The sequence below is a fragment of the Leptonychotes weddellii genome, chromosome 7, assembly GCF_054177405.1.
Source record: "Leptonychotes weddellii isolate Sample4059 chromosome 7, ASM5417740v2, whole genome shotgun sequence".
In the NCBI taxonomy this organism is placed as follows: Eukaryota; Metazoa; Chordata; class Mammalia; order Carnivora; family Phocidae; genus Leptonychotes; species Leptonychotes weddellii.
Window position 1 is genome coordinate 74,683,238 of NC_138375.1, and position 27,543 is coordinate 74,710,780.

The 27,543-nt window shown below is 35.6% G+C and overlaps 1 protein-coding gene across 16 annotated transcripts in view; it reads left to right on the forward strand.

The window, feature by feature from the left end:
* Window positions 1–27,543, forward strand: part of MCTP1 (multiple C2 and transmembrane domain containing 1) — a 494,794-nt gene that overhangs the window by 280,663 nt on the left and 186,588 nt on the right. For 10 of the 16 annotated variants that reach the window (XM_081826545.1, XM_081826553.1, XM_081826549.1 and 7 more), the window contains exons 6-10: window positions 3,185–3,223; window positions 12,279–12,338; window positions 17,729–17,806; window positions 22,844–23,014; window positions 26,001–26,131. In XM_081826545.1, coding sequence (XP_081682671.1) covers window positions 3,185–3,223; window positions 12,279–12,338; window positions 17,729–17,806; window positions 22,844–23,014; window positions 26,001–26,131 — 479 coding nt within the window. The remainder of the gene's footprint in view (window positions 1–3,184; window positions 3,224–12,278; window positions 12,339–17,728; window positions 17,807–22,843; window positions 23,015–26,000; window positions 26,132–27,543) is intronic. The other 6 variants (XM_081826561.1, XM_081826550.1, XM_081826552.1 and 3 more) reach the window with 3 other exon arrangements.

Here is a 27,543-nt window from a genome sequence, read left to right on the forward strand (position 1 = left end):
AAAGGCAATCTATGGAATGGGGGAAGATATTTTAAAATGACATATACTATAAAGGGCTAGTATCCAAAATATATAAAGAACCCAACACCCAAAAACCAAATAATCCCATTAAAAAATGGACAGAAGACATGAACAGATATTTCTCCAAAGAACATATCCAGATGGCGAACAGACACATGAAAATATGGTCAACATCAGTCATCATCGGGGAAATGCAAATCAGAACTACAATGAGATATCACCTCGCACCTGTCAGAATGGCTAAAATAAAAAACACAAGAAACAACAAGTGTTGACAAGTATGTGGAGAAAAAGGAACCCTCTTGCACTGTTGGTAGGAATGCAAACTGGTGCAGCCACTGTGGAAAACAGTATGGAGGTTCCTCAGAAAGTTAAAAATAGAACTACCCTATGATCCAGTAATCGCACTACTGGATATTTACCCAAAAAAATACAAAACACTCATTCAGAGGGATACATGCACCCCTTGTTTATAGCAGCATTATTTAGAATAGCCTAACTATGGAAGCAGTCCAAATGTCTATTGATTGATGAATGGATAAAGAAGATGTGGTGTATATATACACAGTGGAACATTACTCAGTCATATAAATGAATGAAATCTTGCCATTTGCAACAACAGAGTTAGAGCTAGAGAGTACGGTGCTAAACAAAAGTAAGTCAGTCAGAGAAAGACAAATACCATATGATCTACTCATATGTGGAATTTAAGAAACAACGCAAATGAGCAAAGAAAAAAAAGAGAGAGACAAACCAAGAGACAGACTCTTAACTATGGAGAACAAACTGATGGTTACCAGAGGGCAGCTGCGTGGTGGGGGATGGGTGAAATAGGGGATGGGGATTAAAGAATATACTTATCATGATGAAAAAAATAAACAAAATAATTTTTAAAAATCTAGGGACATTTTGAGAGTCAGTGGATCTAATAATAGAATTCTAGAAACCAAATCAGGAAAATAATGAATTTGTCCCCATAACTGCCAGATCTTTCATATTTATACTCAGGGCAATTGTTGACTTTTTGTTTGTGTCAGTGTCTCAATTCTGAAAAATGATACCATGCAGCCTATTTGTAAAGCCAGTTTTGAGAGACGGGAAAAATACCAATCCTATAGTTAGCTTTACATCTTGAAGGGCTATTGTATGCAGTGGCTCTGAGTTAGAGGATGTGGTTTTGAGCAGCAGTAGTGAATGTGTGTTATACTGAGTAGTGTTGCCCTGAGATTGAACTCTTCCTCATGCTCTTAGCCCCTTACAGAATGGAATTTTAGGAGATTCTTAGAAACTAGATGATGATAATAAATGGCCATGAGCTACGAGATTTTACTTTCTGATTTATCTTAGTTGTTCTCTCTTGATTTGACTGAAAACGTTATCTCTGGGAACTATCATTCTTTGTTCATTGAAACTCTGCTTTCTGAGAAAGTTGAGCATTTATTGTCTGACTCCTGCTGGTAGAGTTGTTGTGAATGTGGCCTGCCATGAAAGTATTTGGTTTCCAGTTGCCTTTCAGTGGTAAGGGAGAAGGTGGTGGTGCTGATGCTGATGACAGTAACTCACTTAAGATCAACAACAAGTATTTATTACATGGCCACTCCATGACCATCTCCACAACCCAATGGTGGGTTTTGTTGCTTCAAAATAAATGGCACATTAGTACTTAGAAAACATATAAGATATTTCTATAAATAGTGTTTGTTAACAATGCTTTGCTTTCCTGGCTCCATTCAAAAAAAAAAAATTAGGAATTATTGTAACCTTAGGAAATCTATCACTCTTCCATATTTTGGTCAATATTTAACACAGAGGATATACAGGGAAAATACAACTTATAAAACCACTATCTACAAAGAAGATAAGTGAATCCTTATCTTTGACAATTTTATGATGTTCTCATTTCCTACCATAGAACTTCTATGTAATTCCATTGTCTTGGTTTAGGCCAAAGGTTGTCTTCTATATGACTTAATCTTATATTAAAATCTTTCCTTCGTTGTATTTTTGTAATTTATGAGTAGTTTCTGAAATAGTCCTGCTTTATAGTAAATTCTGCTGAAGGAGATATATTTCTTAAAGGCACCAGTATGCTTCCTTGATGTACAAATATGACTAGCATTTCAATCTCTATATTCTTTTCTCCAAATAATCCCTATTCTCTACTTCATCGGCCTTAAAGATAAGAGAGGGCAAAGAGGGTTAATCAGGAACTTAATACCTCAGTGTTCACTGAGAAAAATTTAAAACTGGAGAGTAAATAAAAGATCTTCGGATTTTTATGACTTACTTTATACAAGAGACCACTGATCTTGGGCACTCATTAAAGATCTCCATTAGCCTTAAATAACTTGTAGCCATAATTACTTCTTACTATGAAACACACAGAAAAAAACTGATTTAAGGGGCACGTGGGTGGCTCAGTCCGTTAAGCATCTGCCTTCGGCTTATGTCATATGATCCCAGGGTCCTGGGATCGAGCCCCGCATCGGGCTCCCTGCTCAGCAGGAAGCCTGCTTCTCCCTCTCCCACTCCCCCTGCTTGTGTTCCCTCTCTTGCTGTCTCTCTCTCTCTGTCAAATAAATAAAATCTTAAAAAAAAAAAAGAAAAAGAAAAAACTGATTTAAAGGACATGTTATGGCTGAACATTTAGCAGGAAGATAGACTAATGTAGCATTTTTCACAATTGAAAACATTTGTAGACCCCAATATAATTAAAGATTAACTGGAAGCAGAGATAATTCTAAGATGCCACCAAAACGACAGACTTTTGAACATGTTTGAAGAGAAAAGTTACCTGGTAAAGTCATTGTACATCCTTAACCTCCATCACCAAAGGGAACAATTGCCAATCATGAGACTCAATAAGAGGTTTTTTTTTTTCCCCCCAACCAATAATTAAGATATCTCAAAATTTCCATTCTATTTAAAAATACTGTCTCATTTCTGTCTACAAAAGAATAAAGCAAATGAACTCTCACCAGAAAGACTGCTTGAATGTTAAAGGTGCTTCTTTTAGCTGTGTGTATGTGATAAACAAGTTTTGTCTTGTATACTCGTTGCTGGAAACTGCCGTTTAAATGTTAAGCTTTCTCTAGAAAACCGCTGGCTGCCCTATTCTGTACTTGAGTCATAAGATAATGAAAATGCTTTATTTCATTTACAGACAATGCTAATGAGGAAGAGCTGGAAAAGATCAAGTAAGGTAATGGCTTAGCATGTGATCTTTCAGCTTTTCTTGTTGAGAAGAACTATCAGCTGCATTTCCAAATCTCTCTCACACCTCTTCAAACTGTACTACAGGATTTCATCACTCTTGTTATTTTTTTCCCATAAACTTCAAGCAAATCATGTGATGCTTCTTAAGTAACTAGCAATCACACTGATCACTCACATCCACATCATCCTCTTACTAATGCCTGGTCCCCTTCTCAGCATCATTCTCAGCATCTGGTTTCTGTTGTGTGTGCCACAGGGTCTAGAAAATGTCTTTGCTCCAGATCAGGAATAAAATGGCTGGGTTAGGGTAGAGACCAGTCCAGAGAGAAGGAAGATTCGTGTGACTCTCTGTCTTTGTCCACTGAAAATTGAGTCTGAGGTTCTGTAAACTCAAAATCCCTCTAGTACTACGTCTTTGGAGTCTGTAGCAAGAAGAGTTTTCCATCATGGCCTCTTCTCACTTCAAGAAATAAATGGCTCTTGGGAGTGAGAGGAGTTTATGGTTCCTGTAACCTACAAAGACCTGGCTCTTCTTATAACTTGTAAAATATATAAGATCTAAATTAAGCTTCTCATTTGTTCAGTGGTGGTATCACTCTTGGACACAAATAAATACCAAGATGAAACTGACTTTTATATGCAGAGTCCTTGAAATAAAGGGATTTTATTTGTAAAGATCTTCTTTGTTCAAATTTCTATTTAAAAAGTCAGTATTCATTTTTAATAGTGAGTAATTTTTTTAGACCCTGGAACATGACAATCTTTTTTTTTTCCATTCTGATTGAATCATGCTATTACTTAAATTTTTCTTTAATTTTGTCATTTTTATTACTGTGAATTTAGACAATACATCAAAATGTTTTTGTATGTATGATAATGTCTGAATTTGCTTTAACAAGTATTTCTTACTGTACAGTTTCTTCTCAATTCTTATAGTATTAATGACTGCAAGATAACTTGGCTCACAAAAAGGTCAGGGCCACATTAAAAATCACCTTTATATTTTAATAAAGTGAAAAGCATTTATTAAAGAAAGTTGCTGAGTATTTTGACTTAGTATTCACTGTGTTTTTTTATTGACCAAAATAAAGTTTCAGAAAGTCTTAAAGAAATGTTTGCACTGTTCATGTTTGTATTACATGTTTTTCTTTGTAATTGTACTTCAAAATTAGTATTATATGAAAAGTATGTATTTTTTAAAAGTGATATAATTTGGCTTTCCTCATTCTGTGTCTATATTATGACATACCTGTGTAAAAATGATGTAATACATTAATATATATCAATATTTTCTCTTCCAGATGTAGTTAAGACATAATGCTAGAGCAGGATATTATATTTAGTATTAATTAGTAAGAATGATCTATTGTAGTATAAAAGAAAGAATAAATATATTCTTCTTTAAATAATTCATATTTAAATTCAATTTTAATGATAAATTAAGTAAACATAAATCCCCATCTTTTCCTTTGGTCTACAAAAAAATTAAAATGAATAATAAACATCTGTTCAACACTATTTTTATATCTAAAATTCTTAAAGTTTTAATTTATTATTAATAAGCCATTTGTACATTCAGACTGGTACATTTTTCTGGCTCACCATTGAAGATACAGAATTCCCTGTGTCTGGCTCTGCACTTATTGGGGTACTTGGCAGATTATTTTTAGCTTGTATGGTAATATGTCTTGGGGGTTTTTAGCCTAAGGGATTTTCAGTTGTATAAAATTTAATAGGGATATTGAATGCTGAGTAAAGGAAAATCAGTTCACTCATTTAGTTTTTTTCTATGAGAACATACTGAACACCTGGTAATTCATTCAAATCATCACCGTCCCCTAAAATATTTGCTGTATTCATCCATATTAGTGTGGTAAGAACAGAGTGTCAAATTCAAAATCCGGGGATTGTAACTTCAGTGACCACATAGTCCGCCATCCTTCACACACACTGAAACTGCTTCCCCAGTTCCATCCTCCAGGGATAAAATGAAGAAGGGTGATGTTCAAGCAGATTGTGCTTCTGGAGAAACTAAGGGATGAGTGGCTATACTAGGTAGCATTATGTATTACTATGTTACCATTTTGTGGAAATGTATCCCTTTTCTAATTATTTCAACCTTCCCCTTAAAGGTCCTTGTGTCTACATCTTTTTCCTCTTTCTTTTTGGAAAAAGGATATAATTTATTTGCATTACATTTAAACATAGGTATTTTATATTTGATACAACTGTCCTCAAAATCAAAGGTGAAATTTTCATATAAACAGGTCATTTTCATCTTTGGAATCTTGATTTATGAGAATGAGGTCTCCTGCTTTTCTGTAGCAGGGCTTTGATATGAAGCCTATCTGCGAGTACCAGTGGTGATTATAAAACCTGAGAATTATGAACTTTGTGGCCAAGACTTAAATATAGTCAGATAACATTGCTAGATATTCTCTCTAGTACAGAGTTTTTCTTCCTCTTCTTGTTTTCTTCTGTTTTCAGAAGTGATGCAACCATAGAGAGGGAAAACTAAGTTGACATAGTTACTTTTTAAATATGCACATCTCCCTGGTATACAAGCGAATCAGCTCATGGGGTTTCCCATTACTTAAATATCTGTTCATCATTTTCGTCATCTTGCCAATAATTGCCTCTTTCCATGGAAATTATATTATTTGTGGCACTCTTGTAATGCAGGATTGTATATACTATTGAAAACAAGAGCTGAATAGGCAACTTGAGGGCAGGAAATTGTAACTGCTGCTCAGGACTGACCTACATGTTATTTAGAGTAATTGTATTACCATCCAGTGACAAGTAGGAAAAGAAATACACCTGCATTTACCTCTGAGAAGCAAGACTGTATAAAATACATGCTATATTTGAATGGTATGTTAACCAGTAAATAATTATGAATTCCATCATATCTCCTCTTCTGGGGATGATAACATCCTTTAAAACTCTCCTTCTGATTTTCCACAAGCTTACTTTCCATGCTGCACATTTGTAATCCTGCCCCACACTCAGCTGTTAAAGAAAAATGTTATTTTAATAAGAAAGGGATCAATGTCTCCCTAAACTTGGGCAACTGAATAATTATGCTGGTCAAAGAGTTATACTTACATGACAAAATGCATTTTGGCAGAGAAATGGTAATGCTTTGAATTATTGCAATATTTTATTCTTTAGAAGAAGCTTATCATTGATAATTTATTCTAAGGTTAAATTATTCAACAAGAAAGTTTCATGAGCTCAGAAGAGAAGATGTATATGTGTTTTGTGAATAAATTTTGTGGGGTCAGTCAAAAGATAGAAAAAAATAATGAAATAATTGCCTCTATCAGACAGAAGCAGAAATGATTTTACACTAAATCGTGTGTGTGTATGTGTTTTAATGGAGAATAATTAGTTTATCGATGAGTGTGATAATAAGCTTATGTGCTTTCAATAAATCACTTTAATTACATGAGACATAACCATTGTGATAATATAAAGATATACACACTGCAATTCATATTCTCAACAATAACAGTTTAGAAATGTTTTAAGAAGAGTTCATCCTTTGAATAATATAATATGGACTATGTGATCATGTCTCATTAGCATATCTTCTGTTACTTGACGGCTTATTTTTTTAGTAATATATCTTTTTTATAAAGATTTTATTATAATCACTTAGCATAATTTTAATGAACTATAAAACACTTTATTCACTGGTGAACGAAGCAATTTTTAATAAGACTTTTGGCAAGGATATTGTTAATTTAAACTAGAGAACACTTTCAACTCTAAGTCTGCAGGGCGTAGTTAAACCTGACACCTTGGATGACACATTAAAAATGCATCAGTGAAAACCTCTAAGTGCTTTAATTTAGGAAACGCTAGAGAAACAGATTAACACATTTTTAAGTATCTCATACAGTCTGACATAGTGAAAAAAAAAAGTCATTATTTAACAATTATCAGGTTCTTTCTCCAAACACCTCATATCCTGATAATAAATAGATGATTTTTTATTTTTTTATTTTATTTTTTTTTAAAGATTTTATTTATTTATTTGAGAGAGAGAATGAGATAGAGAGAGCATGAGAGTGGGGAGGGTCAGAGGGAGAAGCAGACTCCCTGCCGAGCAGGGAGCCCGATGCGGGACTCGATCCCGGGGCTCCAGGATCATGACCTGAGCCGAAGGCAGTCGCTTAACCGACTGAGCCACCCAGGCGCCCCAATAGATGATTTTTTTAAAACCTGCAAAACACGCAAACTTTCTTGGTCATTGACTCTCTCAACTGTGAGTCATCCAAGTGGCTTTTCAAATTATTATGCATATATCTTTGAAAAAAATTAGATGGTTTATATATTTTCAAAGGAAATATATAATTCTTTTAGGAATCCCTACCACTGTTTATACTCCCAAATCTGTATTATTTGCTATCAAGTCAACCTCATAATTAAGGCTTCTGAGATTCCAAAATGCAGCAAAGGGCAAATAGCATGAGCATTTCTACTATAAAAGACTATTTTTACCTCAATCAACTAAACTCCTAAAATTTGTAGTAAGTTTATTTAAAATAGAGATAGCATAATGCCAGTAAATATTTGATTATCCCACAAAATACATGGAGCCACAATTAAGTTTTATGTTGAGATGATTTTTTTTCTTGCTGCTTTTACAATATTTTCCCATAGGTATAAAATATCATACATTCTTATGTATTATAATTCATAACTACCGGGATTTGCTGTAACAGTGGCTTTACATGTATGTGGCCACTCTTGTTGAATTTTTTAAATATTGTGGGTCCTTGAGGGAGCCAATCTGGATGAGTTGGCCCAAAGTGAAAGGACAACATGTAATCTCAAGCAGAGCGTGAGTGCCGTGACGCCTGCATGCTAGCCCTAAAATGTTTAATTGTGGGCCATTGATTGGCCTTCACATTGTTAATATGTGTTACCCAGTAAGCTGACAATTTCCCAAGATTCTTTCTGGACTGATCAAAGGGCAGGAACCAATAAAACTTGGCTCCAGGATAATGGAGCTAAGGGTTGGTTTGCAAGATTCTATTGCCTCGGGCGCCTGGGTGGCTCAGTCGGTTAAGCGACTGCCTTCGGCTCAGGTCATGATCCTGGAGTCCCGGGATCGAGTCCCGCATCGGGCTCCCTGCTTGGCAGGGAGTCTGCTTCTCCCTCTGACCCTCCTCCCTCTCATGCTCTCTGTCTCTCATTCTCTCTGTCTCAAATAAATAAAAAAAATCTTAAAAAAAAAAAAAAGATCCTATTGCCTCCTAATTCAAAGATATATATTTGTATATATATAATATACATCAGATATATCTCACATATATATGTATATATGTGGTGTATATATATATACATATATATATATATTTAATTGAATGTGACTGAGAGGAGATTTATTGGTTTTAAAGTCCCCTAAATATCTACAGTGAAAATAAATCATTTTGTGAAGATTCTGCTTTTGAAGCCCTGGGTGACAGCAGTATACACACACACATGTAAACACACAAATAAAAGATTTAAGTTAAAATTTCTAGGAAAATGAAAGACAAAGCAATGCCAGCCTTCAGTTACGGGGCATGTCCCCTGGGGAGCTGAGATGGTCTGTCTCTCGTCGGAAATATTTAGGTGGACAGTTGGAGTTGCATGTTTGTGTTTAATGAGTATAAATGATATGAATGCCAATCTGAGTAACCAAGAAAACAGGAAAATAGCATTTCAGCGCCATTTCTACTTCATGCCCCTGTTTTCAGTTACATAACGATCAGTAGGCATATCCAACTTAGTGGGAGCATCTAAGAGCCGTAGCTTTGATAAACAGTGATTGCAGTCAGACCAGGAAAGCCTACGAAAATTATTTACTTATGGATTTATTTATTTTTAACCTTGTAAATGCCCGAAGAGTTATTGAAACAAGGAAATTGTGCACCTATTAAAATATGCTGTGTAGTGTGAGTGCTACCTGACTTGACCTTCACATTTGAATCTCAGGCTTCAAATCTGTGGTGAGTGTTTGAGTATTGAGGAATTGCTGAGTTATAATAAACATGCAAAGTGTTTAAAGGCCTGTACACATTAAGACCAATAAAAAATATCACTATTAATTGAAGTTTAGTGGCTAATCCTTATTCATCTGATGACAAAGTCCTTAAAGGTTTTTATGATTTATTTAAATAGGAGGCTAAAAAACAGCAACATATTCATTTTGTTAGGAAAGAAATTAACTGTCCTTTAGTTTTATTTCTCTGGGAAAAAAGTATATCTTTTGGATTTTTAAATTTAAAATCTTGTTACTTTTTAGATTCATAGTAGGATTTTTGATCTTTGAGGATAAATGTTCTTAGTGTATATTGGTGTTTTAGAGGCAAAAAGTAGATTTAAATAAGATTTTATCCATGGATCTTGCTACTTTCATAAATTCAAAGCCTCAGCAGAAATAGTCAGCAATTCATTATTCAGGATAACGTCAGTAATTTTCCTCTATTAATTTGATGCCTCTGTTTTTGTGTTTTGCTTCCTTTTGCTCTTCCTTTATAATTTTAGCACTTTTAAAATGGTACTTTCCTTCCCTTATCAACCTCTTGTCTCAATGGAGACTGAAGTATAACTAAATATCTACAACCATGATTGAAGACCAGTCTTCTCTGAAATTCACAAACAGTTCATTTGGTTTTTCTTGCCCTCCTGATAAAATCACCTTTTTTTTTTAGAACTCTTTATCATAATGCCAGGTGTCTTATTATTGTTGTTATTATTAGAAATTCTCATGAAAGAAAAGCCTTGCCTCATCTGCTGTGGATTTTATATTCATCAAGGCAATAAATGGCATAAGGGTCCACAGGAAAATTAAGTTGTTCCATTTGAAATAAAGGCCTAAATTTACATGAGAATGTAGGTTGTAAAATGAAATATAAATTTTAGTTGATGAATAATGACAGAAGTTATTAAACATGGCATGAAAAGCACAGCCTAGGGGCCTCGGTGGATCCAAATGTGGCTAATATTTTTGTTTCTCAAATTTTAACAGAGAAACCTACATTCTAAATTTTGATCATTAAAACTCCCCCCACACACACAAATTTCATCAGTCTCATCTTGCTCTTTGCATACTAGTCACATAATTAGATCATTAACCTCTGTATTCATCTGAGGAAGCAATGGGAAGTATGGAGTTGGTACATTTTCAGTATTAGTCACTTTAGACCACCTAAACTTTAAATGAATTAACAAGACTTTTAAATGTTTAATGGTCATATTATTTGTTATAACTGCCTTGAGTCTAAAGCCAATACTTTCACATCCATTTAAGTTGCCTTAGTACATTTTACATTAAGATAAAACTCACTCTTAGTTGCATAACTTGTGTTATTGGCTCTGGGGAAATTATTTGTGTAAGGAGACTCCAAGACTTCCGTGTCTTTAATATGATACTTTAAAATTTTTTCCACGTGTTGTTAAACATGCTGCTTAATTACAAAAGAGTTGGAAATCAAAGTTAGGAGAGAATGGGTAATACAAAAGGAAAAACACGCATCTTTTGTAAAAGCTAGAATGAGATTTTTTACATTAAACAATGTACAGCATCGAAAAAGACTGCAGTCATTCCATCTAAGGTTCATGCCCCAATGTCCAAATGTAAATATGTTTCTTAAGAGACTTGGTGTTTTTTCTTTCTTTCTTCTTTTTTTTTTTTTTGAGGTACTGATATGACAGTGTGCTAAGTGTGACAGATGAGAATCATAGCTGTAAATGTAAATGAATTATAGCTTTGTAGTGCCGATAAAGCGATGTCTTAAACTCCGGACTTTTCCCCAGTCACCTCTGACATTAGCCATGCTGTCTGACCAAACCCTATGCAGGGAACTTGGGAAAGTGATCTTAATCTTGTTGAGAAATAGGTTTCATGTTAAACAAAACAAAACAAAACAAAAAAAACAGGTAGATTGTATAGATGATCTCTGATGTAATTCTAGTTCTAAATTTAAGTTATTCAACTTGCTGCCCACCCTAAATATTTTAGTTCACTATTATTTTCTGATATGATTTTTGGTGTCATGTTTGGAAGGAATATCTATACCTAACCAAATGAAACTCCAAGTGACTAACAATCAACAAATTATTTATTGAGCACCTACTATGCAATAGGCATCATGTGAGGTGCTGGACTACTATCTTAGCTGCTAACGCCAAATCACGGAGTAATCAAATAAGTTACAAAACTTCATCTTCTCCATCACAGTGTCCATGGTCAATACTGCCCTGTAAGTGTCCCCAGTTTCCCATAATTTTACCATAACTGACACCCAGAGACAGGATGCAAAACATTCAAGTGTAAAGGATGCATGTAATTCAAATGTTCTCTTTAAAAGTGAGCAACTATGGTTTTGATTTCCTAAAGTTGAATTGGTTTCACTTTATGAAAGTCTGAGGATTAGTAATAAAATATCCAACATGAATCTGTGACTTTGTTTTCAGCCCGGTTGCCACCCTGCTCAGTATTCATTTCTTGTCAAAATTATTTTTGTGGAGCTCAAGTTAACTTACATTATCTATATTCTATATTATATCATAAAACTAGGAAGTTTTTAATAAGGCATTAAACCAAATTTGACTAGGTGTGTGTTTATAAATAAGATTTCTATTGTCATTCTTTAAAAATGCTCTGAAGGTCTATGGTGTTAACTTGTTTTGTTAAAAGGAAAATATTTTCTGACTTCCTTCAGAATCTTACAGTTTGAACAGTTGTACTTTCTAAAATAAAGTGTTAGACTCTGAGATGTAATAATCAATGATTTAAGAATAAAGAGGTAAGTAGATTCTTAAAAATGACAGAAAGAATCCTTTTTAAACTTACTACCATTGATACCGGATAGGAATAAGACAAAAAACTTTAATTATTCAAGGGAAGAAAACTTAAGTTTATAAACATTGGAAGGGTCATTAGGATATATAATTTTGGCTTGTTCATTTTGATTTTGTTGGGCTAATTAAGTATTCTCAAAAACACTTCAAAATGTAGCTAAATATTTGTTTGTTTTTAGGATCTCTCAGAAAATGAAGTGGTTGGATCTTATTTCTCTGTGAAGTCTTTCTTTTGGAGGGTAATGTCTAAATCCTTTATATTAATATTCTTGATTTTGGTTTTGAATAGTAATTTTGAAAGTTAAATATGGAATAGGAAATTCACTTTTTGAAATAGGCTCTCAGAAAAATGTATTCAATTGGCCTTTTTTATTAACTTTTATTCCAAGCCATTTGGGTGACTCTTTCATTTCTTCATTTGTATAAACTAAGAACTTCATATACCGAATATATTTTTTTGAAGTCAGTTCCTTCTGGGACCAAGTTTATCCCAAATTCTTGCCAGCTAGAGGCCCACAGCCCTTCCAGGAAGACGACGGTGCTGTCTAGAGGGTCCATTCAGTTTCTTTTTTTCCTTTCTTGTAAAATCTGCTCCATCTGTTTGAGAAAAATTTACTTCCATTACAGTGATCTTACACTATATACATACTAGATAATCAGTGTTCTTTCTTTGGAAAAAAAAACTTATGAATTAGAAAACAGCAACTCTGCTTTTGATTTAAATAAAGAAAAAAGTGAAAATTCTACAGAGAATTTGTTTTAAATGCCATTGCAATTTAATGTTATTTACTCTTTCATGACTTACACACAGCGAGCTCTGTCATCCTTTTTGCTCTGCTCTAGTTCTGCATTATGCACAGCACGATTTATTACAAATGCACTTACTAGTTTGCTGAGAGTTTCCTTCTTTCTTTGAAAATTCACATTTGGTACATGATTACCTAGCAATAGATATTGCAGAGAAAATGCTATACTTGTCAGGCCTTGCCATTTTCTTTCCTCGGCTCTAAAACTGCTCATGACTGAAAACTACCTTTGCTCTTTAGAAATTTAAGATTTGTTTTAGTGTCTTTTAAGCAGACTGGCCGGCACTAGATTAAGTCATGCATCGAGCCAGTATAAACCACCTCTCTTCATCATAGCTATGCTCCCTCCACGCACATTTTTTTTTTTTTGGTGGGCTTTTATTAATGGGAGCTTATTTTAATTATTATAGAATCTTCATTTCCTTTCAGTCTACTGATGACTGCCTTCACTGATGTTATTCTGTGTCTTTGCTAAAATAATAATAATTTCTTTGATATGTTCATGCATTATCCATGAAAACACAGAGCGACTGCTGTTGAATTGTCACATTATCTTAAATGGAGTTTGGCTTTTGGCAAAAATTTAGTCTCTCTTTTCTTGAGACTCACAAGTATGGTAAATTCATACAGTATACTTCTTTGCCAAGAGAGCAGAATTCAGGAGTATTCTGTGTTGAATCTGTTCTATATGCAGGCAACGTGCAAACTGATCATATGAATGAAGCCTTGCTACAAGGATCAATTGCATAAGTAATCATTTTTAAGGGTTTCCCTTCCAATGATTCTTTCAACATCTTTCCACTTTGCTACTTCCAAATTAGTATTCCATGTACCAGGACTTTCCATTTGGTTGTGTTCATCTTTAAATATTCTTTTTTTAATCCTTAAATATTCTGTACTAACCTTTCTCAATCTCTTGCTGTCTCATTTTAGAATAAGAAATACAAAAATTTAAAATATAACTTTTTTGTATTTGAGGTACAGTGGTCTAAGCATTTGTTGAGTCTTCTGAGCATTTATTGAGTAACTAACAAAGTGAGTCATAAAGGCAGAACATTTAGGGCTCATTTATTTTATCACTGAGGAAACTAAGGCCCAGAGAAGGGATGCCATTGACCTTATGTACCTAAAAATGGGATGACAGATCAGGAACAATATTTTTCTTTCTATGAATATCATAGATATAATTGTTTAAAGCAACTGAGTTCCTTGCAGGTCAATGATGAATACAGATGTGATGTAGAAATAGAGTCCTTCCCTTAGTTTGTCTTCACTGACCCCCTTTCAGATTCTTCTTGCATTATGTAACACTTCTCCCCCACAGCTCCTTAACCCACTGATAGATGGATGTGTTTAAGGGCTGTGGTGTTGCTATGTTTGAGGTCCCATCTTACAGAATCTGAAAACCCATGATCCAGTCTACTTTGGATGAGTATGATCCTTCATATTCACATTCAAAGGTCCTCTCATAACTGACCTCATTGCTCTTTGCCCAGGTAATATTTATACTGTGATTAACGTTTAGAGGAGATGTGGATGAAGGGAGGTTTTCGTAGACATTTTTAGATATGCAGAAAACCTAAATAGCTCAGATAAAATCTTACATGAGGAGCATGTGTGTGCTTTGTGAGTTTTTATCAGCTTATTTGTAAGGATCAATACATGTGTCCTGGAGAGAGCAACTGAATTACACCAAGTGAAACTGAATCCTGGTGAGAACTTGCTTAATAAATGTCAAGGCTACTTGGTAGATCTTACTTTTCTTGAGAGCAAAATAATAGAAAAGACTGAAGTGATACAGAGATATTCTAATTTTCCAAAGGTATGACATTTATAATTCATCAAAACATGACATCTTAGGACACAAAACATTAAGCAGTGGGTATGGCAATTAACCACGTTTCTCATGAAGGCAACAAACATTATGTGAAGCCACTTGAATTACCCTAAGTCAGAATTCATTGAAGATTTTTAACTTCCCATTAAGAATAATAACAGTGCAATTGCTTCAAATATTTAGTACATTTAAGTTTTTCCCAGTTAACTCCATTGACCAGACATTTAGATTTTCAAGACTGAGAGTTAATTGAACAAACCATGTTATGAGAACACTATAGTGAATTAAAGAGAAAAGATTGTTTAAAAGGAGAAGGGTAGGCTATACCAGGATACCACATATAGAAATGGAGAAATGGATCATAATATGAAATGGGCCCAAGAGAGTGCACAGAATACAGAACGGTTAGGAATTATGTCAAAGCACCATCTTAGGGTAGGGTCAAATCAAAGTGTGGTTGAAGGAAGACCCTGCAGACCAAGGAGAAGTATTGGTTCTATCAAACAAGAATATTATCCTGTGCTGAAGTGCTTATGTTCTGAACAACTCAACCATGTATGACATACACCCAAGAAAAGTGGAGGTATTATTTATGCCTTTAGGTAGGAAAGTAAGACCCTCAGAAAACAATGTATTTGTAACATTTAATTAAAAGTCTCAAAAGAAAAAGTGTAAGTCAAACCCAGGACTCGTTATTTCTTTACATCATTGGTGGAAACCAATACATTACTTGAGCAAACCAATAAGATTACAACATATATGATGATTTTCTATTACTATATAACTTGATCAAACATTGTAAAAGCTTAAGAACTTTTGTTGGCCACAGTTAAGTTTAGAGATGGTAGTTAAAGCATCTGAAGTAAACATAAATAGCTTCCTGACACCTTAAGTTGTTTCAAGAAGCAACAGAAATAAGAAAGAAAGTTTAAGGATAAAAACCAGGAGAGTTTCTCTAAAGATTATAGTGCTGTGAATCATCTTCTATGAAAAAAGGGATCGAAGCCTTATTATTACATGAGGCACTTTAAACTAGGCTGGACAAAGCCCTGGAAAGGTTTTCTGTAAAGGCAATCCTGCTTTGAGAGGGTGGATGGACTGTAGAACAAATCTACTTGTTGGACTTCATCACCAAGGAGCAATTCACTAGAATAAACCCGGCAGGCAAAGGAAAAGATAGACCATGCCTGTGCCTGGGATTGAGCTAATAATTGCTCCACACTCCAGGCTTTGCAGCACAAAACAGCCATTCTAGGCTGTCATTATCCCTTCTTTGTAGTGTCTCGTGGATCATTTGATTAAATAAAAGCATGTGCACCTCTGTGCTGAAAATAGAGGTGAGCTGACTCCACACACAGCTATTGTAAAGACACACTGATGTCTTTCACTCCAGTTTCACAGGGTCTGGGTCTCATTTGGAAGGATTAGGTTGTATACAGGTAATAAAATCCAAGATAACAAAAGCCAAGGATTATTTGCACATATCAGGGAGAAGATTAATATGACTGAGTAGTTTTTAGCCACATGGTAAATCTAGATAGATTGGTTTGGTTTTGATCTGTTTTTTAATCAGGATCTAGAATAATAGGATACTTCCTTCTATTAGTGATCTGTGTTTTCAAGGAATTGAATTAATAAGCTTTAATAACCAGAATTGAAATATAGAAGTGTTCTCAATTTACTTATGAAATTCTATAACTTCACCACCTTATTAATAGATGCTAGGCGATAATTCATGATGGAGCACAGTTAACTCTCCTATGCTTTACTGAACAATATATGCTAGAGTTATTATCACCTGCCAACTTTTGCTTCCTCTAAGCCCCTGATTAGACTTCCTCAATAACTGATACCCGTGGATATATTTTATCTAAACAGGAGTAAAAGTATTTCAACAAATCCTGTACACGTTATTTCCCTTTTTGTTTTTGTATTATGAACCTCTTAGGCTTTGTTCTAAACATGAGATATACTGGGGAAAATGATCAATTAGGTATCAGCAACCACAGATTCAAATCTCAGCCTTGCCAATCACTAACCATTTGGCTTTGAGTAGGGTATTTATCATCTCTGTGCCTCAGTTTCTTTACCTTAAAAATGCCTGTTATGAAAAACACTGGAGTATGAAAACCCTAGCACTTAAAAGTTGCTCAATACATGCTCATTTCTTAGTGTATGATCTAACCTATCTTTCAGATTGGCTGAATCTAACCCTCCCTGTTGATGTTCTCATCTCATGATAATTTTATTGTTTGGAAATTGTCTAGATGCTCTAGTCATTTGATACAAACTCTTGGCTTATCATGATAATTTCCTTCCAGTATTTCTTGTTCAGCTGCATCTTTCTGAATCCATCTCTTGCTGCTCTTGGTCTTAGCAACAAAGGGACTTTTTTGTTGCTTTCTTAGGCACAAGGGCAACAAAGAGAAAATGGGGTAGATCACATGGGGCAAAATTTCTCTGTTCTTTAGAGATATCTCTTTAATCATTACAAAAGATTCGCATGTGGGATGCAGTTAAGGTGATCATAGTTGTTGCCTATCCATGTAACATGTATTATTCTGGGGCCTTATCACTTTTTTGACATTGGAAACAGTGTCCTAAATATTCTGAAGCAGAGTCTTGGGGAAATGATTCTTTGCATGATTTCTCTTCCTATGTTTCTTTTCACTACCATGCCAATGAATGAAAACCTGAAACACTCCAGCAGCGGTCCATCACTGTTTAATCTCTGTCCTTTTTTTTTTTGACCACTGTGGTATTATGCTGCTAAAGAAAATGGTGGCCGGAAATTATATTATTGCACTGGCATTTATCTTCATTGTGCTAGAAGACATTTTCTGACAGTGACTTGGGGAGCCGATACTTTTTTTTTTTTTTCAAATAATGTGTTTTTGAAGAGTAATGCTAAACACTGATTGAAATGAGGTGTTGATAGTGCCTCCAAAGCTTTCCTGTACAGCTCTGATCATTCATCTCCATCCAGACGTGCGGCAGGCCTGCTCTTCCTGTCCTGGGCTTCTGCAGAGCAGAGCTTCAGAGTACTTATGACCAAAATGCACAAGTAAGTTCGATTGTTCAGTTTGTTTATTCCTTCTGAGCTTGCATGGGCTGTGAATTCTCATGGCTAATTTACTGTTTTGAAAACCTATTCCCTATTCTAACTTCTTTTATGCATATGAAGAGGAATTGAATCTTGAATTCCTTGTCAAGGAATAATATGCATAAACTAATATTCTCCTTAAGATGCCATCTCACCCATTCTAAAATCTTACTAACGATACAGGTCATTGACTAACTGCCTCAGAATTTCAAATTGGTATTGATACCTAGTGTCTTGATAGTCTTGATTAAGTTTGAACTTGGATGAATGAATGTTCCTTAGGAGAATGATCTCAGACTTCAGTGTGCATGAGGATCACGTGGGGCGCACGTTGGAAATACACAAGTAGCTCCGCTGCACGAGAACCGAATCACATCCAGGACGGTCAGGCCCATTGATCTCAACAAACTGCCTGCTAAAATTTGGGAATTAGTCCTTTAAAAGTTCAAAGGTTATTTCCTCCTTTTGCAGTGTTGGTTCTTCACTTCGAAGCTAGGTTGTTTTTCATTTTTCTTCTTCCTTCCTATTTCTTTCCTCAAACAGAATTCTCTTTCAACAAGGACATAATTGAAAACATCTCAGATAACTAAATCCCAGCTCTAATATGTTAATTTTATTGAGAGATATCTTGGATCTAACACTCTTTCCATTTAGGTGCTCAATAAGCAGTTTTTGATTGACTAATTATCAATACGTCAATTAATATATGTTATTTAAGTACATTCTATGAGGAAAAAAAAAAACGCTAAAGGAAGGAAATAATAAATGAACTTAACACAACTTGGCAGCAGGCTCCTGCTTCTCTCTTGAAATTCTCCAAATATCCAGACCAACCTGCTATCCTAATCGGTAAATTTAGAAACAGGACCGAAAGACTTTAATTAGCATATATGGTATCCATGCAAGAGAATGGATAATATTCACAATTATAGTAATTAATAATAGTAATTAGAACATAGGAGAAGGCCAATGCCTATGACCCTTAGAACTTTTAAAGCAGGGGTTCGCACCCTTGAACATGCATCAGAATGACCTTGAGTGAGGGCTGAGTAAACCAGAGCTTCTGATTCTGTTGGTCTGGGGTGCGGCTAAAGAATTTGTATTTCTAGCCAACTCCCCGGTGACACTGATGCCATTGGTCTGTGGCCCACACTTTGAGAACTTTGCTATACAGAGGGAGGAAACTTCAAATAGAGCAGCAAGTGACTCAGCAAGTATCTTGAAGAGCATTAACACTAGTGGTTTTCAAAGTTTCATTTTTTTTTATAGTTGTGGAATTCCATTTGTCACCATCCCTTCAACGAGCTCCCCGAAACTTTGATTTAAAAAATTAATAAAAGTGATAAATGACTATCTTAAGCAGGTTAAATCTTTTCTGTTTATGGGGTATACTGTTTCCTATTCAGGCCCCCCTACCCACAGACACCCTTAACCCCCCTTTACTCCCTCCCCCTCCCCCCCACACAGAATAGTGCTCTTAGTACACTTGGAGCTCTGGAGTACAGTCTGGAGAACCACAGGTAAGAAAACTGAGGCGCAGTGATGCCTGGGTGTCTCAGTCAGTTAAGCATCTGCCTTTGGCTCAGGTTGTGATCCCAGGGTCATGGGATCAAGTCCTACGTTGGGCTCCTTGCTCAGTGGGGAACCTCTCCCTCTGCCTGCCGCTCCCCCTGCTGTGGTCTCTCTCTCTCTGACAAATAAATGAATAAAATCTTTAAAAAGGAAGAAAGAAAAAAAAAGAAAACTGAGGCCCAGAGAAGGAGCTACATGCCTAAGTCACATAGTCAGAAATTGCTAGAAAGATGCAAGTGGGTCCTTATGTTAAGTCATTGTCTCTTCTCGTACTGGTGGTGTAGCTTTCTATCTTCCCCCTTTACCTTATAATTTTATTTCAAGTTCCTATTCTTTATACTTAGACTAAATATTTATCCGTTTCATGACTATGCATTAATCAAATCACAAATGAATTATGGAGCTTCTTTTTTAAAAAAATTATTTATTTATTTATTTATTTATTTGAGAGAGAGAGAGCACAAGTTGGGGGGTGCAGAGGCAGAGGGAGAAGCAGGCTTCCTGCTGAGCAGGGAGCCCAACATGAGGCTGGTTACCAGGACAATGGGATCATGACCTGAGCAGACGTTTAACTGACTGAGCCACCCAGGCACCCTTTATGGAGCTTCATTTTTAACAAATAAAAATATTGAAGATGGAAAAATTCCTTTTAAAATGGTATCTGGTTAGTATGCCTTTGGGACCCCCTCTCCTTTTTCCTTTTAATCTTTCATGCAGTTCACCTTAATTCCCACATTCATTAACCCTGTTTGTGTGAAGCAGTATTCCTCTTCCTCTCCCTTGGCTTTCCAACTCGTTTTAGGAATATTCTTCCAGGTTATAGAAAAGAATTTTGTAATGAATGGCAGTAGGTAAAGCCTCCATGAAGTTCATTTTATTTCTATGAAATCATAAAGGATCCCATGGAAAGCATTCTTTCTCCTTCCCACCCTGTAAGTAAAGTTCCTGTTCTCATGTAAGAAACGAAAGGAGGGGCAAGCTAGGAAGGGTTTCAGACTCAGTACCATTCGAGAAGCTAACTTAGCATTGCTAATTGAAGGTGCCACATAGCCTAGATTGTACCCACGTTTAATGTGACTGAGTGCCCTGTGAGACTTCTACTTCTAGAGTGCCTAGAAAATGTTATTAAGTATATCCATCAACAAGCTGAAGTCTTGTAAGTATGAATGCATGTGCTCCTACAAGAGAAAAGTAGAAGGTGATTTCACATATTACTGTGCAGGAAAATCTAGACTGGAATGTCATTTCAAATATAACAACTCACCTCCCTGGAACATACAAACATTAGGAACATTATACTTAAATCATGATTACTTTTAAACCTAGGAGAGAGTCTCCACCCCAAAGACCAATATTGGGAGAAGCTCAGGAATAAAGGTCAGAAATACTGGGTTCTAGTCAAACATCCAACATCTATTAGCCCAAACCACACTGAGCCTCAAATTCCTCATCATTAAAATGGAAATAGCAGGCCTTGTCTTCCTACTGCAGAGGGTTTTAGTGGGAATCAAGTGATATAATGCACACACATGCACTTTGAAATTTTATAGCTCTGTGTAAATGGGTTGTTATTAACTCCTTGGCCTTTGCTAAGATAATTATTTCTTCTTACTTATCAAAAATTCATTTTTCCTTCCTTCTTTGCCACTTACATTCCTTAACAAAACGTTCAGACCCAAAGTTTAGAATCTGTTTTTCTAGAGTCGGTAGTTAGAGGCAATCTCAAGAGCAGCAGAAGTGGTTAGATAGATAGATAGATAGATAGATAGATAGATAGATAGATAGAAAGATAACAAAATAAATGAATAAAAACACACTGTTATCTATTGCTGCATTATATATTAATAAGTAGCATGAAAACTTAGAACCCCTTCAAGGTCACTTGGTGCAATAAACTTTTTAATCTGATAAATCCTTGGTTCAAACAAAAGCCAATGCAGAGAGTCAATGTGTGAAACAGATGAGAGCAGAGGGACTCTAGCTGAAGTGGGGCATGGAGTCCCGTGGAAGTTACAGGTGCTCTGTGAAAGTCCAAAGCACCCCAGAACACACTTGAACGCTGCTCTCGGAGCTCACAGAGGTATGGGGTGTGTAGGTGCAGTCCTATGTTGATATTAATAAGGCAGAGCCACCAGGCAATGTTGTTCAAAATTTGGGGATCACCAAGGCAGGGAACCAGGTAATGCGATTTATAAAGATTTCCATTAAAATGTTCAAATATAAAAAGTATTGCCTTTTGAAAAATGTAGTTATCATTTTCCTAATAAAAGCAACCTGAAATGCATTACTTTTCATGATAGATAAAAATGGCTATGGCGTTAGTGTGGTAAGGAAAAAAAGCAGGAATTCAAAGTGAGAGAGGGAGTTATACAAAATAGGCTATAACTTTATAATGTTAATGTTGAAGGAATTGGGCTGAAAGCAGAGTTAATCTATAATTCAGAAATGGGGTACTTTGAGGTGGAGAGACATGTTGAATTTCTTCATGAAATGACTGTAAGTGAAAAAACATGCTTGACAATATAGTACCGCTTGGTTCTGAATCCAAATCGAAAAGATTTTTAACATCTTAGCTACTTTGATTTGTTGTATGTGCTGTTTAGTTCAAAAAGATTATACAGCCATTTCTGGTAGGCTCCCTAATTTTCAAAAATTGTGACTTTGTTCACTGGCTTGAATGAATATTGTGACTTAGAATTGAGCATAATAAAAATCATGAAGGGACATGTTCAAGAACTAGAGTGAGAAGTAATTTCAGAAACATACCCGCCAATGTAAATCACATATGTAATTTTTAAAATTAGTGATGCAAGTTTCAGCATAAGCAAGACACCTCAGATGGGCATATTGATTGCGTTTTCTGTTCTACAGAACCTTCCCTAGTGCACTGGAACTCCGTTGTCTCCTAACGTAGCAATGAAGAAGGTTTTTAATTGTCTGCACAGAACTCGTAACTAACCTTACAACTAAAACTCACTACTAAAACCAACTGGTAACATGAAAAAGAGATCTTCAAAAACCATAACTAATTAAAAATTAAATATCACAGTGTGGATGAGGCCTTTGGTATTTATAATATTTATTTTTTACATATTTTGACACTGGCGTATTTGACACATAGGCATATATTCTCTGGTATTCTTCAAGTATCCACATCTTGTGATTTTAAGAGTTGGAAAACGACTTTATTTTGAGCATTCGTCTCTTTTAAACAGCAACCTTAAATTTATCATGAGATGATAATTTCACATTTATTGATGGTTTTATAATTAATAAATAATCTGTAAGTTGTGTTTATTTTTTTAATTGTTAACTACCTATTTTTTTTTTTATTTTCAAAAAATCGTAACAGGAGAAAGGGTAATGCCAAATGAGGTATTTTGGTTTAAAACTCAAGAGGCTAACTCTGTTTTCCTTTACCAAAAGTTTCAGACCCAAAGTTTACGTCTATCAGACGTACACAGAAAATCACAGCTTTGGAGAGGAATAGTCAGCATCACTTTGATTGAGGGACGAGACCTCAAGGCAATGGATTCAAATGGGTTGAGTGACCCCTATGTGAAGTTCCGGCTTGGGCATCAGAAGTATAAGAGCAAGGTAACCATATCTCTTTTGTGTTCCTGTCAGTATTTGGCAGGCAGTGGTTGGTTAATGGCCATGCTTTGGGAGATGAAAACACTAGATACTTTTTTAAATGCTTAACAGAACTTCTTTCGAACATCGGGTCAGCAAACCTGACCAATAACTCTACTGTGGCATTTCTTACTTAATGTGCCGTGTGACCTTGCGTGAACTACTTTCCTGTCTCAACTTCTTTATCTATAACACAGGAGTTGAACGTATCTTTAAAGGAAAAAAAAAAAAAAAGCTGGAACAAACCTAAATTGATGACTGACGCATAACATGCTGAGTGGAGTGTTGGCTACTATTATTATTACAATTATTAACTGGTATCAGTACTACAAATAGCATTATTTTACATACCATGTAAAGATACCAAAAGTCTTTGTACATTACTCTGAAACATTTTATCCCAACTGACTTACACCAATGCAGACTGCAAGTTTTTTCCCTTATTTATTTAGAAAACAAATGGCCAAATTCCTGCTCTCCATACTAATGGTGTGCCATGGGGCAGGTTACTCTGACTCTCCATGCCCCAGTTTCCCCATCTGTAAAAATGAGAATTAAAATAATGCCTAGGGACGCCTGGGTGGCTCAGTCGGTTAAGCATCTGCCTTCGGCTCAGGTCATGATCCTGGGGTCCTGGGATCGAGCCCCGCGTCGGGCTCCCTGCTCAGTGCGGAGCCTGCTTCTCCCTCTGCCTGCCCTCACCCTGTTTGTGCTCGCTCTCTCTGACAAATAAATAAATCTTTAAAAAAATATAAAAAAAATAATGCCTACCTAATAATGTTATTGAGAAGACTGAATAAATATATGTTATGCATGTCAAGGGCTTGGAATACTGTCTCATCCATAATTAATACTCAATAAATGGTAGTAGCAGAAAGAAGATTAGCAGCAGTAATAAGTATATTGTGTAATAACAATTATATTAGTAGTAATAATATATTATATTAAAGTCATCTTAGTATCATATTATTGAGAGAGGTAATAATAATTAGCAAAGGTCATAATGGTCATAGTTTATTTGTGGCACATGTCTTATCTGTGTTGTATCCAAATACAACCTTTTTGGGTGGCCTGTCTGGCTCAGATGGAAGAGCATGCAACTCTCAATCTTGGGGTCATGAGTTTGAGCCCCACATTGGGTGTAGAGGTTATTTAAATAAATAAATAAAAACTTTAAAAAAACCGAAAAACCACAACGAAAACAAATACAACCTCTTAAATGGTCAGCTTCTACAGCTAGTATTCATCGCTTGGGACAACTCATCATATCTGTCTTGTATTAAAAATCACATTCTACTTTGATGGGAATATCTTCACTTTGACATTATCATTTTCAAGAACTTTTGATAAATAGCCTGCCTAGGTTCCTTCTGGCACAGGAAGTTTTCATCAGTAACTAGGTAGTTAGAAATATCACAGAGCTGATTCATTAGTAGGCAGTGAGAACTGCTCACAGGCTGATTGGTTACCTTCTTGAGTGCCCACATGGAGGGGGAAGGCACCACTTCTGACCTGAAGGAAATCATATAGGGAAGACAGCCCTTAAAAAGGAAACTGAAAAATTAGGCTCTTAATGGCCAAATAAGGAAGACAGACCATTCCCCAAAATACCATAGAAGTGCATCTGAACCCAATAATGAGAGGTTTGAATTATCATAGGATCCTCTAGTGCCATCTTTTTTTTTCTGCCATGGACTTAATAATATATTTTAAAGAAACTACTGATTCCAAAAATAGGTACCTATAGCCACTTCTGTCTTGTCCTTTATCAATTAACATCATTTCCATGTTCTGGTAGACTTAAAACATTACTTATTTTTATAGTTCTGCTCTTTAGGTATGAAATATGAAACTCAGCTATGGACACGTGTCTCTCTTTGCTCTTTCTTTCATGATATATTGCTGATTAATTTCAGATTATGAACTTTAAAAATTGTGATTCATTTGTATTACCTTTGCCCATAACATACTTCATTGCTTTCGAAGTCTTTACATCTGAAGATCTGTCCCTTATACATTCAAAAGAGAAAAGGCCACTGCATGCCCTCCTGCTAAAAAGAAAGAATAGGGAAACAAATATGAATGTTGTTTAACCCAATGGTGAATGAAATTTCAAAGCACATCAATATGGGTCACTCTATTTCCTTGATTCTACCAGATGTCTTATCTGAATACTTAAAGTTACAAAATTGCATTTCGAATAGGATAACTTTTTTGTATTTGCAACATAGAGATTATACACACACACTCATATTAATTCACAAACATTTTTTGGCATGTTGTTTTGGGGAAGAGATCTGAGGCTCTAATCAAAGACCTGAGTTAAAGTCTAGATACTAAAACGTCGGTAACTTCAACTCTAGGTCTCAGTTTCTCCAGATATAAAATGGAGATGAAACATCAATGCTCTAATTCTAACATAAATGTTTGCCTGACCACCCCAAAGCTACTTGCTGTTTCCTCCTGCTCCCATAGAACTTCATTGTCTGGAGTTTCTTCATGTATTCAGCTCAGAATTCCCATGTGTGCGGGGAGTAAGGGGGAAAAAAAACCCTGGGAATCCACATCTCCCTCTATTATGAGATGACAGACTGCGAGTTGTGTCTTTGTGCATTAACCGGTTATGTAAAATAAATGCTAGTATCTGAGTGAGCTATTTCACTTATAGACTATTTGCCTTTTCTGTATAATTCATACGTCTCATCTCTTATTCAAGATGACAAAGGGGTGCCCTTTGGTTTTCAGGACATATCCTCAAGGGTTCCTTCAGATGATATGCATTAAAGATACTAGACATCTAATGACTCATTTCCATCATTTCTGGAAGCTTTTGTTCAAATCTCACACATGCTTTTCTAGATAGCACCTTAATTTTGATTTAATGCCTCGAGTTAAATTTTTTTTAAAGACTGATATTTATGTGACAACGATTACTTTTTTTGTTTTCCAGATTATGCCAAAAACCTTGAATCCTCAGTGGAGGGAACAATTTGATTTTCATCTCTATGAAGAGAAAGGCGGGATTATTGATATCACTGCCTGGGACAAAGACGCTGGGAAAAGGGATGATTTTATTGGCAGGTTTGTACGATTTGGCATTTTTGGTTTACCCTAGAGAGGGTGAAAGTTGGTAAAAGGATAATTGCTTTATGTCTGGTTATAGTAATTGACCTTTACCATTTTGAAGGAAGGGATCTGACCATGGTAAAGCAAGGCTTGGGCCAAGGGAAAAATAGATTTGAAGACTGACCAGTAGGTGGCAGTTTTGACCAGTTGATGGACAGGCTATCTGAATTTGATATCTAGAAATTTTCTCCAGGTGTCAGAAAATTGTGTGTAAAAGTTATGGGAATTGAGAAAGAGGAATCTCATTTCAGGCAGGATACTTAAAGAGCACAGTCATCATCTGTAAAGTGATCTGAGATAATATTACTTTTCTTAAAGCATATTGTGAGACCATAAAATGCATTGTTTCCTACCCCTCCCTACAAGGTAGAGAAACTTTGTAATCTCTTAGGAGTTCATAAATCTGTAGAGTTCCCAAGTTTTAGTGATGGCAGCATGTAAGGGATGCAGATCCATGTTAACCTAAGTGAAGAAAGAGGTATCGTGAGGCTCAATGACATCTCTCCACAAAGACGAGGTTATTTCAAATGACTGCTTGAATTCTGTGAATTGTTTTCTTGCTTTAAAACCTATTTTTATTTTTTGATATGTGTGTATCTTTGTGGCAAAACACATCAAAACCCGCCAATACTAAAATAAAGCATAATGTACAGAAGAGTTTGTTAGTTTAGAATATTCTTTCCTCATTGCAGTTCACATGAATTCCAAGTCTCTAAACATACAGCCTGAAGAAATGCATACATACCAATAATAATCAAGGGCATTTTATGCTAGAAAAGCAAGAATCCAACCCAATGTGTTTATCTCTTTGTTTTTTGTTGTTGTTGTTATTCTGAAATATATTTTTTTAAAATTTTTAATGAACATATAATGTATTATTAGTTTCAGGGGTACAGGTCTGTGATTCATCAGTCTTACACAATTCACAGCACTCACCATAGCACATACCCTCCCCAATGTCCATCACCCAGCCACCCCATCCTTCCCACCCCCACCACTCCAGCAACCCTCTTTTTGTTTCCTGAGATTAAGTGTCTTTTATGGTTTGTCTCCCTCTCTGGTTTCGTCTTGTTTCATTTTTCCCTCCCTTTCCCTATGATCCTCTGTCTTGTTTCTCAAAATCCTCATATCAGGGGGATCATATGATACTTATCTTTCTCTGATTGACTCATTTCGCTTAGCATAATACCCTTTAGTTCCATCCATGTCATTGCAAATGGCAAGATTTCATTCCTTTTGATGGCTGCATAATATCCCATTGTATATATATACCACATCTTCTTTATCCATTCATCTGTCGATGGACATCTTGGCTCTTTCCATAGTTTGGCTATTGCGGATATTGCTGCTATAAACATCGGGGTGCA